This window comes from Coffea arabica, chromosome 8c, assembly GCF_036785885.1.
Source record: "Coffea arabica cultivar ET-39 chromosome 8c, Coffea Arabica ET-39 HiFi, whole genome shotgun sequence".
NCBI lineage: Eukaryota > Viridiplantae > Streptophyta > Magnoliopsida > Gentianales > Rubiaceae > Coffea > Coffea arabica.
The window spans coordinates 39383074-39402961 of NC_092325.1; the positions used below are offsets into that span (position 1 = coordinate 39383074).

A 19888-nucleotide genomic window follows, 5' to 3' on the forward strand; every position below is an offset into this window, starting at 1 on the left:
GCAGGTTAGCAGGTTCATCGAACAAATTGTGGAGGGCCAGAACGAAATGGAATGTTTACCACTGGCTTGCTCGAGGGCAATGGTTTGGCGCCTTGATGGGGAATTTTTGTATTCTTTTCCTCATGAAAATTCTACAAGAAGTAGCTTAATTCTGCATTGGCTGAACGGGGTATTAGATTTTGCCATCATAAAGAACTTGATTCATTAAGATGTTTATGCTTCCAGATTCAGACAGCCATTCTCGGATTTGTTTCTCATATGATTTTATACTAATTAGTTTCTTTACGTATAACAAACCAATGTCTAATTAACTTGCAGATCTGATATTGTAGTGATAATGTCCTTTCTTTTCTTTTCTTTTTCCCTTCTATTTCTTTCTTATCCAACGAATATCTCATGTATGCTTTTAATATAATGTCGTATGTGCATACAGACGTAAATGAATCTCATCAAGTCAAATATCTTAGTGCTCAAACTTGTTTAATAATTTTAACGAGCTTGAAGTTAATTTTAAATTTGACTTGTTTATTTACCAAACTAAATTCAAATGAATTTTAATCGAAACGACCTCGAGAAGTTTGAAGTTTTTACCTATAAATTTTAATTTTATACAAATCAAATCAACTTGAATATCGAGTAACTTATTTCGTCTTTGACTTCTATATATGCATGCATGACTTTCAGTCTTAACGAACATATCATCACAACCAACTGCATTCATACCAGGATTGATATTACCGTTCAACAGCATCAATGTCATCGGCTCTAATCAACACCGTTTTCTTCAACTCTTCCAATGAAGCTTTATATTGTTGAAGCTCCTCCAACCCCATATTATCAATTGGTTCATCCCACCAAAAACTCCCATTATTCTCTACCTTCGACCCTTCAATGGTTTCCTTTCTTTTTCTCTCAATCTCCAATTCTTCAGAAACTTTGGCATAGTGTTGGTTGTGTTCTTGTATCTCAGCAACCAATGAGGTGTTCCGATCAGCAACACATGATGATGATGCTGATGCAGTGGTATACTTGTTAATAACAGCATCAATGTTGGGGTGGCCAAATGCAAATACACCCTTGCCCAAAGAATGAACCAATTGCAACTTCTGCGCCGGTTAAGATGCAAAGTTCACTAGCTTTCTTCAAAAGACCGGCTCTCCTCTTGGAGAAGGTTACTTGCCTGTTGCTCAAGTCGTCTATCATCTTGATTTCGATCTTTTTCCGACCTCGGGTCGTCGTCTTCTTCATCATCATGTTGTTCATTCTGGGTTTTTGGTGGGATTTTGAGGAATTCAGGAATAGCTACATTTCTTTAGTATCCTATTATACGAGTTTGAACCTTCCTTAATATCTGCCTGTAATTTTCTTTCCCAAACACTTCAAAGATTTTATCCTGATTCTGAAGATATATTCTTTCCAGTTTTTCCGTTGTTTCACCCTCCAATTTTATCCTTGATTGATGGATTAGTCTTAGAAATAATCCTACTATATATTGTTCCACCACCTTCCTTAATATTTACCTGTAATATTGTTACTTGAAAAATTTTAAGATATATACTATATTAACCAGTTTTCCATTGTTTCGCCCTCTAAATTTCTCCTAGATTGATATTCCATCTGTTCCACTTTAATATTCTTGATTTCTTGATTTTTTTTCACCTAATTTAAAAAAAAATTAGTTAACTTCATTGGAAGAATACTATTTTTCTAAAATATCCTTGTATTAATATTAGTAGTACAACTAAATATTATACCTTTATATTAATTGCAACAATAATATTGATCAAAAAATGTATTATTCAAGGTATGAATCAAAGCAATTAATGAATAAGGTAAGTTATATTTACTGTAACCAAATATATTAAATAAGGACATTTTAGAGAAGTTAAAAGTTTTCAATTGAAAAGTCAACTAAAATTTCAAACGAATGAAAATGGAAAACAAGACTATCTGAGACGAGCGGAATATTTTATTTTATATAGCCTACTTTTTTTTTGTCAAAATATATATAGCCTACTTAACTTGAACTAAATTTGGATATACACCTAGTAGTGAAGGGAGCTAATTAGGTGCTTAAATTTCATAAATGCAAGTTCTTTGCACCGACTTACTGAAATTAAAGGACCTTTAACTGAAAATGCAGGAAAAAGGATTAAGTGTCAGAGTTGGAATTGTGGTTAAGCAGTACTTTCTTAAAGGTCAAGGGTGTAGATTAAGATAATTTGTGAGAATACATAACTACAATAAGCAACGGTAATTGAAAAAAAAAATGAAATACACCTTGCTAAGGACTATAATCTATTTCCTTCTATATCGCGTTAAGAGAAAAAATAAGTACTTGCTACTTAAACTAAATGTGACATGAATTATACATTATATATTATTCGTGAAGAAAATGATAGAATCCACACATAATATTGGTGAGTTTAATTAATTTCAATACCTGCATGCAAATTATACCCACCAAGAGATAAACTAAGAACAGTGCTCAGATAAATAATGATTTTCACTTTTGTTGCTAATGAATTAGTACAAAATTCTCCATCTTCCCCAAGATAGAGAGGGTAGTAATCCCCAAGCACAAAATTTCTAGGTTACCGTCGGTGCAAGGTGAAATTAATGTTGTGGCAACGACTTTGATCTGCTACGGAAGTTCAGTATCTCATGCATACCATTTCTTCTTCAATCATGCCCAATTTTATAACTGTTGCTAAAATCGGTATGTTTTACCACAAAATCTGCAGTGGAAGAGCTTCTTTATGATGCTTCTGATGTTCCCTTCTCTTCCCTTGAATTGCACAGAAGGAGTTTCAATTCCTAGGTTCTCTAGTTTGTGTTTTTGTGCTCAGATAACTAAGGATCACCACTTTCTTGTACGCCCTTTCTCTAGTCTAGTTCTAATAATGAAGCAATCCTCAGACTTAAGTGGGATTCAATTAGGTATTATTCAGTGCTAGCTACTTGCATTATTGATCAAGTGGGCTGCAATCAAGAACCAAATGTGACAGGCTACACATGGATCTCTCAGCTCACCATCATAATTTAGCACTTTTGGTTGGTTAGCAAGCAACAGAAGTTGCCAAATGCAATTAGTAATATGATAAAAGTTCTGGACTTGCGGATAGCTGGAGTGCAGGGCAATTGGGGACCAATTATATAGCTTGGGGGGTTTAGCCAAAGCTTTTTTTTTTTTTGTTTCCCTGCAGCAGATATAGGGGTAACTTGTAGTTACATAGCTGGCTTTTGTTCTAAAGCATTGCATAACCATAAATTTGCTTCTTATCCAGATTAAGTCATTAATGAATTTATTAGTCTACATTAAGAAGAGAATTTTGGTTTGCACTTCATTTCACGAAAGTTTGCATTTTCAATCTTCCTACAAGAATAATCCTGCAGGTACTTAAGGTATGCTAGATTGATTACAGATCGATCCTATCCTTGTTTTGCTGATGACCATTTCCTAGTCAATTTTTTTAAATAGTTATTAATCTTTTTCGTAAAAGATTTCAGTCGAGCACTGTTTAGTTCCACGATAAACGAATTTTAAGAACAGTAACCATTACATTGGTCTCAAGAAATGGCGTAGCTATCGCATGTCTTCATCCTCCAAGGTCAAATGGTAGTAACATGAAAAAGAATAAAATTAGGCCATGTAAAAGCTTCAACAATTGAAGCTAAGATCTTTACAGCTGATTGATAAGACAATGGTTCTACGTAGCTGGTTAGGTTTTTTGGTAAGTTAGACAATCACCATATCCAAATGGAAGCATAAGGTAAACAGCATAGATTTATCAGAAACAAAAACCAACTTTTATCCTCATTGCAGGGGCCACAACTACCAAATTCAACACATCTATACAGAAAATGAAGAGATAGCTAGATTTAAGTTCACAAGTTCAATCCACTCTCGTCCGCTCTCTAAATTCTCTTTTTTCTCTCTAACTTCCACCACTTTTCTCAAACGAAACAATATCTTACTTCATGGGAGGAGGGAGGCCTTTTGATCTCCCTCCCTCCTCTCAATGACTTCCTTTTATGTTTGTAGATAATAAAGTCTTCTCTAGAATTTCTAATGAGAGTATAATATTGTTCTCCCTAGGTTTGCACTGAGAGTATTCTCTTAGTTTCATACTTTTCATTTTTTTTTCTTTGTCTAATCTCAATTTTTTCAGATCTATTTGTTAGATCTGAAATTGCTGAATCTATTTTGTCAAATCTCAAATTCATATAAGGGTTTGAAGTAGTTAAACAGTAGATTTCATGAGAAAAAATAAGTACAGATGTTCGTTAGATTAAAGAGATTGATATCACTTGAATTACGTTAAAAATTTTATTTGTAATTTCTTAGATTTGATGTATTTGTAGATCATTCAGATTTATCACTTTTGTGACGTGTTTGATGATATATTTTCTGCCATTAATGCATAAATCATGAGTGAAATTATGATTTTTGTTAGAAAAAAAAAAAAAAAACAAAGGGCAAATGAAGACATAGATGAACTTCTAATGTTGGCTGATATAGGTTTCCCTTTCCCATCAGGGTTTGAATTTTCATTACTCCCCAGCTTGAACTAAACCTTCATCAACAGGCTATTGGCCTGGATTGTCAGGTCCCTCGCCACCTGTCATTGAGTGCTTTAATTAGCCAAAAGAACTACTTGGTCCTCAAAGCAGGCAGAAACACAACAAAACTGTTAACCACTCAATATAGGCCAATGAATATCAGACAGAAAAACCATATTTCGTGCAGCCCATTTTATACTCAAATGCATGCAGATCTTGTCCCAAAATTTCACTCCATCGCAACAAGGAAATACAAATTAGGGTCTAAAGTGATAGGTAACATACAAGTTAGATGTTCTTTCGTTAGCCTTTGGCATTAATTCGATTGAACCAAGTTAGAGATTGAAGAATTAATACAAACATATAGCTTTAACCGAGCTAGAAATAATTAACCCTTTTCCACAGCATCAAATATGAACGGATCTAAAGTGGAACTAACCCTTCTGATTAGCTATTAAACGGGAATTGTAGCCTTCTCAACATCGTTTTCATTTTGATTTCTCACTTGTGCTTCGTAGACATCTCATAAAGCTTGTTGTTTATCATTAGTAGAATACAAGAAGACGATTGCACATTGATTTAGAATCCGTTTGGACGGATGTTCTTTAGGGTATTTTTATACAATTTTGAAATTATAAGTAAATAATTCTTTGTAAGAACATTTTCTATGACATTTCTAGGAGTGTCTTTTAGATTTTTCTTTTTTTTTTTTTGGGTTAGAAAACAGGACGAAAAGAGACTACATACAAGTTGAAATTTTGTACCTCCAAATTTGTATCACTTTTGCATTTTGCCATCCTAAACTTTAATTTTAGACACTTTACATTCTAAACTCTTAATGTTAGATACTTTGCATCCTAAACTCTCAAATTTGTCCTATTTAAATCCAATCAATGATAACTTTAGTAAAATGAACGGCATAGAGGATCCAATAAATCAATAACAATGTGCCAAAAGTAGTCAAAAGGTGCTAAGTTATTATAACAAAAATAAAACAATACATTATCATTAATCTATACCATCTTTTATCTCACTAATTTTGGTAACAATATTAGTAATTGAGACATTATAGATCAACGATAATGTACAAAAAGTGGTCAAAAAAATTAAAGGATTACGGTTCAAATAAAACGGTACATTACCACTAATTTTCACCACCCTTTAATTCATCAAGTTTGCGAACGTAGTCATTGATTGGATTTAAATTGGACAAACTTGATAGTTTAAGGTGTAGGGTATCCAAAATTAAGAGTTTAGAGCGCAAAGTGTCTAAAATTAAAATTTAGGGTGCAAATTTAAGGATATAAAATAAAATTAGTCCACTTTTGCCCGTCAGTCTAGTTTTTTGTAATTCTTACAATGTAAGATGTATAACAATATAACTTTGATATAAATCTAAATTTTATTAACTCATACAATTATTTCTTGATTAACAAATTTATATTAAAAATTTTTAAATTTATAGTAACTATAGATTGAAGTGAATAAAAATAAGGAGGGGAAATGAATTGGTTTTTTTTTTTTTTTTGTCAGCAACGATACATTTGTATAATCTACTCTATCCTAATCTAGGAGGAAGGGAGCCGAAGGAGGCTGTTGTAGGGGCTAGTGGATACACAGACCCAACTAAATCAAGAAAATGTTATGACACAATCCTTAAATTTTTTTTGCTGCCGGTGAGATTTGAATCCTAGCCAACAAGGGGAAATGAATTGACAGAGAGAATGCAACTGAGAGGTGTCAGTTCGTGACTTCTCCTCCCACTTATGCTTTAAAAAAATTTTACTTCAAAGTTCAAAGAAACAATTCGAGTGAATAAAAGTAAATAGAGGCGCCCTGTCCCACATGTTGTACTTTATGCACTGTCCCAAGTTTGGCAGCTTCTGCATGTAACGCTTAAACAAACATGAGTGTACTCAATTTGGACAAGTGAGCTTTCCAGTTTCCTATGTTAAGTTTGTATCCCTTCGTTTTGGCCACCTGGTCACTTCTTCAGCCACCTGTTCATTCCTCCTCCTCCTCCTCCTCCTCCTTAATCCTCAACCCTTGGTCTTCCCTCCCCCAAAATCTAAAACCCACCTCCAATCTCCTGAAACAATTGAAACCCACTTCACTAATTCAATGGCAAATGCATTTTCCATGTCAAACATGTTCCAAACGCTGCCCTTTCCTTGTTTGAATCCAAAACCCAATTCAACAAATTCAGTAAGCGTTAGTCCACTGAAGAGTCATCAGCAGTTCTTCCCCAAGTTCTTTATTGCAAATTCCAAGAAGGCGGGGGCGGCAGCGTCAACTATGGATGCGGAGTCCGGCTTTGCTGAAGAGGAGCAGCGGTCAAAAGCAGCAAAGTTTAAAGAGTCAGCTGCTGCTATGAATCCTGTTTACAAGCCTACGCCTTCCAATCGCCCTCTTCGAACCCCTCACAGCGGGTAATTTATTATAATGCTTTTATATGTTTCGCCAATTTATTTGAAGTACTGGTGGCTGGTCCGGAATTGATGCAAATTCAAAGTTGATGGGAAAAATGTGCTAAATTTATAGTCTTGAGGACTAAATTGAGACGACTGTAGAAATTGAAGTATTGAACGAACGAAAACTGCAAATTTTCTCCATTTTGAGCTGCCTTTCCGTATAATTGCGTTGTTTGTATCAAATGAGAAGTCCTTTCATTTGTCAAATGATCCAGCCGTTTAATTTGGATCCTTTATCTATCAATTTTCTTTCTTTGTTTTTTTTTGGTCTTTTTTTGGGGCCCCCGGGGGGGGGGTTTGGAGGAGGGTGTTGGGGGGCGGTTGTTCAATAACAGTACTACGTAGTGCAGGATAAATGAGTAATCCAATCAACTGATGGCGTGGATGAATAGTGTATAGTTGAATAATGTAGAAAAAATGAAACCTGTATGTAAAAATAGTGCACACTTGTCTTTAGCGTGTAGAAGTCCCATTTTGAATGTACACTAGCGTAGAGTACATGCATGTGCTAAGATGTATCTCTGAACCTGTTGCGTACACTAATTGATCAAGGTCGGGGTACAATTGTATGATAAGGTGCTATTGCGAGTTAAAAAGTTGCTGTTGTGTGCTTGTCAGCCTTAACTGATGCACTTGCCATATTTGGTAGTTTTTTAAAGGTTTTTGGATGATTGTAAACAACTCGTACACATGAAATCTAAGGCATTTTAAAGACCATTCTTTGGTGGTATATTATTCGTTCTTTGCATGATGATTATGTGCGACTGTCTGTGCAGTGGTATAGCCTAGTTCAAGTGTTACAAAATTTGGATAATTATCCAACTTTGTCTAAACGGTGACATGTTTGTAGTTCTCTCTGTATGTCTGGTTTCCCTGATCTATTGACCTTACCACTTTGACAAACCAGCTGGAGCTAGCTTTTCACATATGCTTTTCCACTAGCTTATAGCTGTATTAGGTGCTCCAGGAAACATGTTTTACATTTGCATCACCGTTATCAAATTGATACTGGTACTGAATGGATGGATAATCATTTGCATGCATGGTTATACTTTTCTTCTTGCAATTCATAACAGTCTGGTCAATCCACGATTTGTAATTTCTTTATCCAGGTACCATTTTGATGGAAGTACTCGGAAATTCTTTGAGGGTTGGTATTTCAAGGTCTCAATACCTGAATGTAGGCAGAGCTTCTGTTTTATGTATTCTGTTGAGAATCCTGCTTTCTCCAAGAAGTTGAGCACACTTGAGGTACTACAATATGGGCCTAGATTTACAGGAGTTGGGGCTCAAATTCTTGGCGCTGATGACAAATATATTTGCCAGTACGCTGAAGATTCTCCTAACTTTTGGGGAAGTATGTTTCTTTTCCACATGAATATACAACTTTTGCTGTAGACTGTCTGCAAGAAGTTATTATGATTACTTGATACTTGATTGTACTCTCTTTCTCCTTTATTCAGTATGGCTGCTTTAAGCCTTTAACTTCCCCTGCCCCAGCCTAGAGACCAAATAAAACTTGCATTGTCCTTGATGGGTTGACACATTTGTTCTGTTCTTTGTCTCATATAATTTGATCAGAACTGTTGCATGCTACCCTTCCATTTCTTTCTTGATCACGTTTGAGTAGCTGTCTTGCTTCCTAAGGTAAGTGCTATAAGTCTTCTGTGGCCTTGTAAGTTGTAAAGGCAATTTCCGTACTATTTCCAATTTTGTTGTATGAGAATATTCTTCTTTGTTTTTCCTCTGCATGGATGGAATAGGAAACTGACCATGGCCTTTTTAGTAAGCTGTGACCACAATTCTTTTCTTGAAATGGCTTCCTATTTTGTTGATATCACATAGGGAATATGGTGTTGTAGACATATATTTGGAGCATAATTTTTCCAGTACACCATGACATGGTTAGTAAATAAACAATATGCTTTTTTGTGAATCTAATTCATATTGTCTTAACAAATAGGCAGGCATGAATTGATGCTTGGAAACACTTTTTCAGCAAAGAAAAATATGCGGCCTCCAAGTAAGGAGGTGCCTCCTCAGGTGAGCAGTTTTTGTATGTTGCTGCCTTGGCGTAAGATAAGGAGAAAGGGTATTTTTTCTGAATAGAAGGTGTACAATTATAAATACTAGACACCATCACCGTGTTTGAGCAGACTCTCATATTCCAAAAAAATCCTTCAAGACGATGACACCTTGTGTATCAGTGTTGGTGATTAAATAGAACGTGTCATTGTTTACTTTTCTGTTACTAAGAGTACAAGATGGAACTCATTTCTGCATTACCAGTACCATGATTATAGCGTGTACTATATCTATTTGCTAGTAGATGTGGTACATCCCTGAGCACCAACTTCACATCTTTTAGTTTCTTAATTTTCAATTCAAAATATTCATAAATTATGGGAGACTGTAAAAGCTAATGGATAAATATTTTGATGTTTGCACATCATGGAAAGTGAAGGGGTTCAATTATAAAATTCTTTGCTTTAATAGAAACCCACTCAGTATCAAAAGTAAGCATGTCAATAAACCAGTTGTTAGTCACATTCAACATATAAAATCTGCCCTCCATGGCCTTATAATGGAGTCATGCAGGATTTCCTGTAGTGCATTGTGGAGCCTTAAGTGATGTATGTGCTACTGTTGTAGGTTTGTATCTATTTCTTTGTGTAATGGCAAGTACTCAGATATCATTGTTAAGTATAGCTTTATTGTCTCGGAAATTTTTTGGTGTCAGTGCATGAACTTATTATAGATTTTGCTGTTTCATAACTCCCAAGAGGTTCTCCCTTTTACCGAGTTGGTATCCTTTTAACAGGATACGTATTTGTATCCTGGCAAGAATATTATGCTTACGAGATATTATTGTTATTCAGCGACTTTTTTTTTTTCCCCTTAAAAGTGTCACAAAATGGAGATCTGATTTCAAGATATGATACTAGGCTTATCTGGTTGTTTGGTTCTACAGGAGTTCGATCAAAGAGTTCTGGAAGGTTTTCAAGTTACTCCCCTTTGGCATCAGGGTTTTATTCGCGATGACGGGAGGTAAATTCTCCTTTTCTTCCATGTGCTTCAGAGTATTGATTACCTATCATATTGCATAATTTACTCCTTAAGTGAAGTGAAAGTCATGTATAACATGTTTACTCGCATTGTGCATCTTTTGGAGGAATGTTACGCGTTTATTATATAACAATTTGCTTTCTCTAAATTACTGAGCTTTCTTTTTCTTAGTTTAATCCAATTGCGCTTTTTTACTTCCACCAAATTTTACTTAATTTATCATGTTGGATCATGGGGTGTGCCAAATACCTTACTTTACCTTCACTGGTAACCAGTAAACTTGTTGAACAACTACACCTAGAACATTTTCTCATCTGAAACCTTTGACATAGATGACAGTTTGCGTTTTATCTGACTTCAAGGATAAGGTTAATTTGATAATTGTGCTTGTCAGCCAGGAGCCATATTTGTTGTCTTTCTAGTTAGGTTGAAGTACTTTCAGGATAAGAAATGCAGATAAATGCAAGTTGTTTCCTCCCTGCAAATTCTGGTGTTTTATAATAAGGCTTTGTCTTTGCGTCCTTTTATTTTTGAGCAGGAATTCTAAGCATATGAGCATATCATTTGTTCTTTTCTCTTTTTAGTCCTTGTGATAATTTGTTGGGTAATACTTCTTGTTAAGGAAGATTTTACGCAGGATTGCGAGAGCAGGTAATTTTCTATTGAAAGTGTCTCAAAATGAATTTCAGGAAGAGCAACTGATGATTCAGAAGTTAGTAAACCATACATGAATGTTACAAAAATGTTTAAGTTGCTTAAATATGTCCCTACAAAAATTAGTGCAATTGAGATTTTCATGTCACAGACAATAGATGGGAAGATAATCTGCAAAACACGTTTTCTGGCATTTGCTGTTAGCAAGAGAATAACTATGGGTCTTTCAGCAAGAGCATATTTAGGGGCCTTTTCTGGTTTTACATGAGATTTATCACATAAAAATGTTGAACCTGGATAATTCTTTGTTGTTTCAGGTGCTATTTTAATTTTTACATGATACATTTTCTGTGGTCTCACAAATTGTTTTGATGCTCCAATTTTCCTCTGCTGTTTCAAGTGCTAAACTAAATGGCTAGAGAAAGCTGAATTGTGTTGTTAAATACTATCTTAAAAGTATTCTCATTCTTGAAGTTCATGCAAACTCAGTCTCTTGCTGGCTTAATTCATGACCCAGTAGCTTGGAACAGTTGTTATAAAATGGTACTTGAATGACAATCACTATCCGAAAGCTGATACTTTCTGAGCCAGTATATGCAAAAATATCCCATTTTATTCTTTCAAAGGTGAGATCATCATTTCATTTTTTGACATGATTTAGTGTGACAGGACAAGCTATGTGGAGACTGTAAAGACTGCACGTTGGGAGTATAGTACACGCCCCATTTACGGCTGGGGTAATGTTGACTCGAAACAAAAGTCTACAGCTGGGTGGCTTGCTGCTTTCCCTGTTTTTGAACCCCATTGGCAAATGTGCATGGCAGGGGGGCTTTCGACAGGTTCAGCTACCTTTCTTCTTTTCCATTTAGGTCTGGTTGACTGATAAGTTTTAAATCTGTCCTTGTTGGACTTAAACCCCTAAGATGAATAACTTTTTGAGGACAAGATAATTGCTTATTGAAATTAATAGATGGTTGTATCACAGGTTCCACGAGTAATGGTTTCTTCTTCAATGATAAATAGGGGAGTATAGCAATTGTACACATCCAAGTGATTCACTTATGAAAATGATTAGTTACTGTAGAATGAGGATTTGTTTTGCTCAATAATGCACATTTTCTTATTTTGCTACCGTTTTTCTAGCATGCAAAGTCTTTCTTTTATTTGCAGTTTTTGCTGCAATAGGTGCTACAGTCCTTTAAAAGTTTCTAAGCTTTCTTGGAGATATGTTGTTGTTGTGTAAGGAGGAAGTTGGTTTGTCATTTCTTTGTATCTGCAGTTGTTTCTACCTAACCTTCTCATGGTGTCTAATTGTTCGTTAGTTTGCTTTATAGTTGCTGGCATCCTGGCCATATGCATGACTGGCTCATTTCATGGAAGGCTTTAACTAGACCTCACTCAAAGTTAGAGATCAATATCTTACCTGGAGCATTAAATTGGTGTATGCTCTACCATATTGCTTAATCATTGTTGTTAGTCAAAATCTATCTGAATTTGCTTGTTCTTAATTTGTTGGCATCCAAACTACATTGAACAGTTCAGTTGTCCTGGATAAATGTTCTGTGTATTGTTTTAATTCCATATTATTATGTGCTGTGTAGTTGATTCTACTTTTTGCTTTTCTTCTACATTCTACTTGTAGTACATTTAGATTGCACGGATAATATAAACACGATTGTTTATTTTCTGTTCAAGTTCCATGGTCTTGTTGCAGGTTGGATAGAGTGGGATGGAGAAAGGTTTGAGTTTGAAAATGCTCCTTCATATTCCGAGAAGAATTGGGGTGGTGGCTTCCCCAGAAGGTGGTTTTGGGTATGTCTTCCCTTTCAATTCTATGTCTTATTATGTTGAAGCTTGCTTTTGATTATGTGATTTTTATTTCTCTATGGAATTATTCTGGTTTCGTGGTAGTCATTTAGAAGATTGAATAATGAAGCTTTCCCTTGATGATACTCTTGAAAGTGGTTCCATAGATCTAATTTTTTGTTTTGCTTTCATCCTCTGTGTGATTCCAATTACAACTTTCAATGTTTCTTTGTGGATGATCCTAGATGTCTATGTGGTACAAGATAGCAAGCATTTTTCCTTTCTCATGGAAAGGAAAGCATGTATCCTTCTGGTTTGTTCGTGAAAAATTTTGGTGTCTGCAAGCAGAATGTATGCTTATTGACCTAAAACCCAGTCCCTTCCATCTTTCAGAACTACATTGCCTTTAACTTTATTCTACTACCTTCATCAGTTATCATATGGAATCTCTATGTAATTCTATCACTCTTGGGACTGTTCTGTTTTTATGTTGCATATTTGCTTATGGGCTTGCTTTATACAGGTCCAGTGCAATGTCTTTGAAGGTGCAAGTGGAGACATTGCTCTTACTGCTGCTGGTGGCTTGAGGCAACTTCCTGGATTGTCTGATACCTTTGAAAATGCGGCACTGGTACATCCATATTAGGTTTCATAGATGCACATAGCTCTTTTGTTTTGTTCTTTATTTTCCTTTCCTTGTGGTGCTCTTTCATCTATGAATTACAGATAATAGCTTTTGGAATCAGCATTCTGCCCAATTTGAATCCAAACAAGCTAGACATGGAGACCCCTAAACTTTAGCATGAAAGAGGGAGATCAAATAATGCATATCATGCTAAACTGGTAGCTTAAAAGGAACTTTATGGTTTATTAGAAATTTAAGGTGTGTCGTGGCCTGATAGCAAGGCATACTGTTCTATCATGTGAGGTACTAGGTTGTTGTATGGGTGCACAACTGCACACTGCATTAGGTTTTCCATGTGTAGACCCTTCAATTGTGAGGTCATGCACATGTTTTAGTTTTTGCCCCCTAATAAAAGTTTTGTTCTTCAAAATCTTTCTTCCCTATATAGACCTTAAGTGCTTTGGCATGTAGGCACATTCAAAGATTATGGATGTATACGTTATTTAAGTTCAAAGTGATAAGTGCTTGATGATGGAATTACTTCCAATGTAGACTTAATCACTTTTTATTCAGTCTTAATAATTAATCTTTGGGCATGGTTTGTACTGTCTTTGTATGCTGTATGGGGTTGGGTAGTATGCACACACCTCTCTGAAGTTACAAATTTATCTTCTTGTGCTCTTGTCTGTATGTAGCTGATGCTAGATTGATAACTATAGAAGTTTCAACTTACCTCTCAAAGACTCTTAACATCTTGAATTTCTTACCAATGTGGTAATGTGACATAGTATTAAGCAAACAAAAGCTACTGCCTATCATTCTATGTGCAGCTCTTGTGAAGTTTCCACTTCTTGGCAATAGTAAAATTAAATCTTATGGACGTGTGAGTGGGTCATTCAACTGTATACGGAAATGTTATTACTATTTTGTATCTGCAAGTTTAATTTCATAGAGAGCAATTTTGCGGAATTTTTTATGCGGCTTTATCAATTTTACACGGTAATGACCAAATTGTTAGTCCTCAAAATTGAGCATACTTTATTTTTTTTTAGTATCTCTGTATTTGTGTTTAAATATCTAGTGATTTCTTGATTTTTTGCTGTAAATTAAGTTATACTTTACCCATTCAAGTTAAAGTTGTCTTTCTTTTACTGCATTCTTGTTGATTAGTTACTTTGTAGTTGTTCTTAGTTACGTTGATTTGGCATCCCCACCCTCTTCCCTATCTGGGTTGGATGAGAAACGCACTGTATTGTCATAGGGGGAAATACAACCTTAATTTATTTGCTAAACAAGATCTTTTTTGACGCCTGCCCACCCCCCGGGGGGTGGGGGGCACAAGGAGGAGTAAGTCTTAAATTGATAGGAATCCAAGTTTGAGCACTATGTAATGGCTTAAAGGTGGTAACTATATAATGGCTTGGGCGTACTTTGCCTGATTCAATAAGTTCTCAGTATTATGTCCAATCCAGTAAGATATAGGCTTAAATTTCTTGGTGGAAGTCTAGTTTCTGTATTTATAGGGCTTTCCTACTAATTTGGTGTATAATACTTCGTTGCCTTCTGGAAGTTCTGCATTAGAGAAAAATGGTGATACTAGACTTATTTGCAAATCCCCGGAGGCTTGTCAATCATGACATCTCTTTTAAACGTGTGATTTTGATTGAGGCATTTTACTTGGACTTGATTAGGGATGCAAGATGCTTGATTTTCCCTTATAGGGATATTCAACTAGACTTACAAATTCACGTGATAATTAACTATCACCTGCATATTCTTCTTGCCCTCTGGGCAGCATTTCTTCCTTTTTACTCCAAATGCCAAGTTCCCAAGTCTCTCTTTTCCATTGTTTTGTGCTTTGTTTGAGAATTTCTAAATGCTACAGCTACAGGCTTACACGATAAATTGATTATGCAGATTGGTGTTCACTATAGAGGAGTATTCTACGAATTCGTGCCATGGAATGGAGTTGTTAAATGGGAAGTTTCACAATGGGGCTATTGGTTTATGTCTGCAGAGAATAAAACACACAAGGTATCAGTTATCTACCAAAGAAAATTATGTTTCTGACTAGCACTGTATTGCGACTCAGCAATATTGACAAAGCTGGATGTTGCTTAGCTTTTCATTTTGAAATGTACTCGGATTTTTTGGTCTAACTTGTTTTGTATGGCTTTAGAAACATGTATACTATAGAATGCTTTAGTTGCTTCTCATGGAAGTCATGTCTAAGCAGGTGGAGTTGGTGGCAACAACAAAAGACCCAGGCACTACTTTGCGTGCTCCAACCTCAGAGGCCGGCTTTGCCCCAGCCTGTAAGGATACTTGCAGTGCAGAACTAAGACTGGAACTGTGGGATCGAAGATCTGATGGAAGTAAAGGAAATGTGAGTTTTGTCCTTGTTCACCATTCTTTTTCTTCAAAATAACAATTCATAGTTGCAGTGAGATGCCATTATCATATTAGAGATTCTGCACAAGTTCATGTTCCTATAGCCCATTTGTCCCACTTTGGGACGGCAGGAAAGTTTAGATTGATATGCAAGTTGATCATAAGTGCAAATGCACAGCTTGGGATATGGGCAAGTGAAGATCAATGCTGAATAAGGGGTACTGCAGCCCAGGACATACCTGTGGGCTGAATTTGTTACATTATGGCATGAGAGAGAATCTAGTTTTGCCTTTGCATGAGGAGAGACAGCTACTGTTAGGTTGCTGCAAGGACGTAGCAGGTGTGAAGGCTGCTTGGTCTCTACACAAGGTGAGAATGAACCTGTGCTAGGTTGTTAGGGTGGGCGATTTGTGTTTGCAAGAGGTGAGACTTGGTTAGGCCATGAGGACGACTTTGTGTCTTTGTTAGAGCTGGTGACCCCGAGTCAGGAGAGCGAGAAAGTTTGGAGTGATTTTCTATTGTCAGCCTAAGTACCCATGTATAGCTTGGATTCTTGGCAAGTGATGATATAGGCTAGGGTGCAGTTGCTTGACTGCATCTGCAGGCTTAGGGCATGACAACAAATGTCAAAAAATGTTACTAGAATTTAGTCAGCCTATGGTTTCTAATTTGATTATCTTTTAGTCCTCTTCCTTTTCTTGAAATACGGAAAGTTGGACTAGTCATTCGTGAATTTCCTGGAGGGACCGCATTGTAGAAGTCAAAGTATATTTAATAAGTTTCATATTTTAAGGATCTGAGTCTTCCACCTTTGATGTTACATTATGAACAAACAAGACCCAACTACTGAAGAGTTAATGACACTTGAGTAGGTTAGATCCACTGTGCATGACATCTCCTCTTCTTCCTTTTTTTTTTTGGTTTGATATGTGCAAGACATCTTTACCCACGGACTATGTTCCTGTGGTTTTCTTTTTCCAACCAAATGAATAACCAACACTAGTAACACTTCATGCCATTGTCAACGACACAGGAATTTCCGAATTTCCTGTCTTGATCACTACAGTCACCGAGTTTAAAGTATCGTATGAGAAAGCTATTAGACTACCTGTTGTATTCTGGTTCCAACATCATAGGGGACAACATGGATGAGGATGTTGTAGGTTTGGTTGGGTGTTGGTGAAAGGAGAATCCGTGAGTTCTGAAATTGTCCGTGAGTTCTGAAATTGTAAGTTTGCAGCTACAGAAAATAAAACAGGAGATCATGGACTTATTTGGATATTTGGAAACAGATCCTAGTGGAAACATTCTATGACAATGTGCTATTTGCTAGTGGCAGAAGTCGGGCATGAAAACAAGGATATAATGAGTTAATTTACGATGGTTAATCGAGAAGACGAGTAAGTGGTTATATGACCCATAACTGTTGAAGTATGAAGCATGATCCTGTGCTTATTGTGTATTCGTAGAATTCCATTCTCTGGTGTTACTTCTTGTTATTGAGCAACATGTTTAGTAGAAATGATCATCTTACTACTACTATTTTCTGTGGTTCAAAATCTTTTATCCGCAATTATATACTTTTCATGCATGTTCGTAGAGTATTCTGGATGTCACAAGTAATATGGCAGCTGTAGAAGTTGGTGGAGGACCCTGGTTCAGCCCATGGAAAGGCCAGACGAATACACCAGAATTTGTTAGCCGGGCTCTTAATCTTCCTGTTGATGTAGAGGGACTTCTGGATTCAGTCCCTCTGCTGAAGCCCCCCGGTCTTTAACAGATCGAGTGCTGTATTTCTTTACAGGTTAGAGAGGATGAAAAGCTTCACAACTGCTCAGATTTTATAGGTCTTTTCCATGGGAAACCGGTTGATCTCCATACCAAACTTTCCTGTAGGACTTCTTAGGTGAAACAGTTGTAGATGAACCCCAGAAAAATAGAAACTTATCATCTGAAAAATTGCCGAAGTAGTCCCAAAGTTTTAGGGAAGAAATTGCTGTAAATTTTTTGTTTTTCCTTTCTTTGGGTAGAAAGTGTTGGCATATATGCTTCGAGATTAGAGAGTTACGTTGTAAATAATTGTGAGGCGTTTGAGGGTTGTCCGAGTACATGATAAGAGAATGAAGCACGTGAGATGCTCTAAACTAAAGTGACAAGAAACTGTACCTCTATTGAGAAAAAAAAAAAAAAAAAACCATTCAAGGAGAGGTAGAAGTCATACGGATATTAATTAGTAAAGCTGAAAAAAGGTGGGGAAAAGGATGGATTGAATAGTTCGGGGAAGGGAGAATAATTGAGAGATCTCAACTTGACACCTTTTGCTTACAATTTTTTAGACAAAAAAAAAAAAGAAGCCACAAAAAGGGCAAAAAGTTTGCTTATCTAATTATATGTTTAGCAAATTATTCGGATGGTAACTAAATTTATGGAATCGTGAAGTTTTGGTTTCTGAACTACTAAAATTTTGATTTTGATCGCTAAACTATTTACCGTTTGAATTTCGGACCTTTTCATTAGGTTTAATTGTTAATTATGAAATTCACGAGTGTTTGTGTGTTTGTGCGAAGATTTATTTATTTATTTATTTTTTATCAGCAACGATACATTTGTATAATCTACTCTATCCTAATTTAGGGGAAGGGGGAGCCTAAGGAGGCTGTTGTAGGGACTAGTGGGTATACAGACTCAACTAGATCAAGGGAGTGCTATGGTACAACCCTTAAATTTTTTTCGCTGTTGATGAGGTTTAAACTCTCACCAACAACTTAAGGAGGGACTCAAGTCCTCCCTGATGGCCACTGAGCCATTGGCCCAGTGGTTTTGTGCGCGAAGATTCACGAGACAAGAAAAGTTATGTCCTATCACGGGACTTATGATTAAAGTTATGCTGAAAATTTTATGTTTTAGGGATTAAAGTGAGGATGCGAGTATGATTAAAGGATGTAAAGTGGATTATTGCAACAGCTAGTGAATCTGGTACCACTAACTTTATTAGGAAGAGCAATATCACAAGTGAAATCAGATTTACCTTATCCAAATTCAGGCAATCACAGATTACCTTATCCCTTTTCTGTGATAGAAAACTCACCAAGCTTAGAGGAATATATAATACATAAGCACGTGAGGAGAACAGAAATGACACATTCTGCCGACATTAATTTTTTCTTTTCTTAAATAGCAACACTCAAAAGAAAACTAGCTGGCTTTTTTCTTTTTCTTTTTGTTGTTGTAATTTAATAATGGTAACAGATGGACAAAAATAAAAATTAATGTCAAGTCTTTAGATCAGTTATAATAAAAATTGTTTAACTGTTAAGGTGGCTGTTGATTTAAGAGACTGGACCAACAATGGCATTTCTCTTTAAAAGCTATAGATGCAACTGTTAATAAGTTACAAATGTTGTTGAACGAAACTTAATCAAGCAAGTGAAACCAAGATTTACATGGCCAGTCGATACTCCTGAATGTCATGAGATGGCATATTTATGTATATTTTTCTTTTCTTTTTTTCTTTTTTTTTTTTTTGGTGCTAAGGAGAGCCAATGGCTCATTACAGGTTGGTCAAACGAGGGAAAGCTACTCCACACGCGTCATGGCCTAGGAGTTCTTTAAGTATATTTTTCCTTTGTATACGATTATTGTATATATATATATATATATATATAAATCGGTAGTGTAAAGATTAACAATTGTAATTTAAACCTAACCACATGATAAGTAGGGTTGACCTAAACAAGTATGATTGGAAAAAGACAAAAGAAAGGGGGGTTTTTTTTTTCTCTGTCACATCTTTGATTTTACCAATAAATTATGCAGGCATTACACGATTTCTCAGTCACCCTCAATCATTTTCTATATGATAGTATTAGTTTGGAAAGAGTGATTCAATTATTGAGAGCACTTGCTTTAACATGATTGCATGCAACTTTTTGCCTTACACAGAAGAATCATATTTTACCTTAAATTTTCGACTATCTTTGGCTTATATACTTAGGTCACTTGTGATATATGGCCTGTATAATTCATAATCTCACAATTTGATAAGTACACATGAAGGTCTAAAATACTAAGTAACACAAACATAGAGCAAATTTCAACTAGTATATGTAAAGCAAATTCGAGGTAATGATCGTAATGCATCTTTGAAACATTTAAAAGTGTGTGTGTTGAAATGCGGTCGACCATTATTATATGATGAGGCCCAATGAATGGCACATTAGTTTGTATCATAGGCACAAGAAAGTAAAATCGAACCAAAAAAAAAAAAAAGGGAAAGTTAAGAATCCATTTTCCTATATAAACGTTCACTCTT

General features: G+C 35.8%; 1 protein-coding gene and 1 pseudogene across 2 annotated transcripts; one reads left to right on the forward strand and one right to left on the reverse strand.

Annotated features, from left to right (window-relative positions):
- Positions 1-734: 734 nt before the first annotated feature.
- On the reverse strand, positions 735-1263 carry LOC113706112 (agamous-like MADS-box protein AGL62; annotated as a pseudogene).
- Positions 1264-6540: 5277 nt separating this feature from the next.
- Positions 6541-17579, forward strand: LOC113707229 (tocopherol cyclase, chloroplastic-like). 2 transcript variants are annotated; one of them, XM_027229452.2, is made up of 10 exons: positions 6541-6992; positions 8147-8391; positions 8998-9077; positions 10006-10082; positions 11424-11593; positions 12469-12566; positions 13084-13191; positions 15103-15219; positions 15422-15571; positions 17177-17579. In XM_027229452.2, exons 1-10 carry the CDS (start codon positions 6685-6687, stop codon positions 17351-17353), a joined length of 1530 nt encoding a protein of 509 aa, XP_027085253.1. In that variant the 5' UTR covers positions 6541-6684; the 3' UTR covers positions 17354-17579. The 2 variants fall into 2 exon arrangements, with proteins under 2 accessions (XP_027085253.1, XP_071920257.1); XM_072064156.1 differs by lacking the exon at positions 17177-17579 and adding an exon at positions 16610-16802.
- Positions 17580-19888: the final 2309 nt, after the last annotated feature.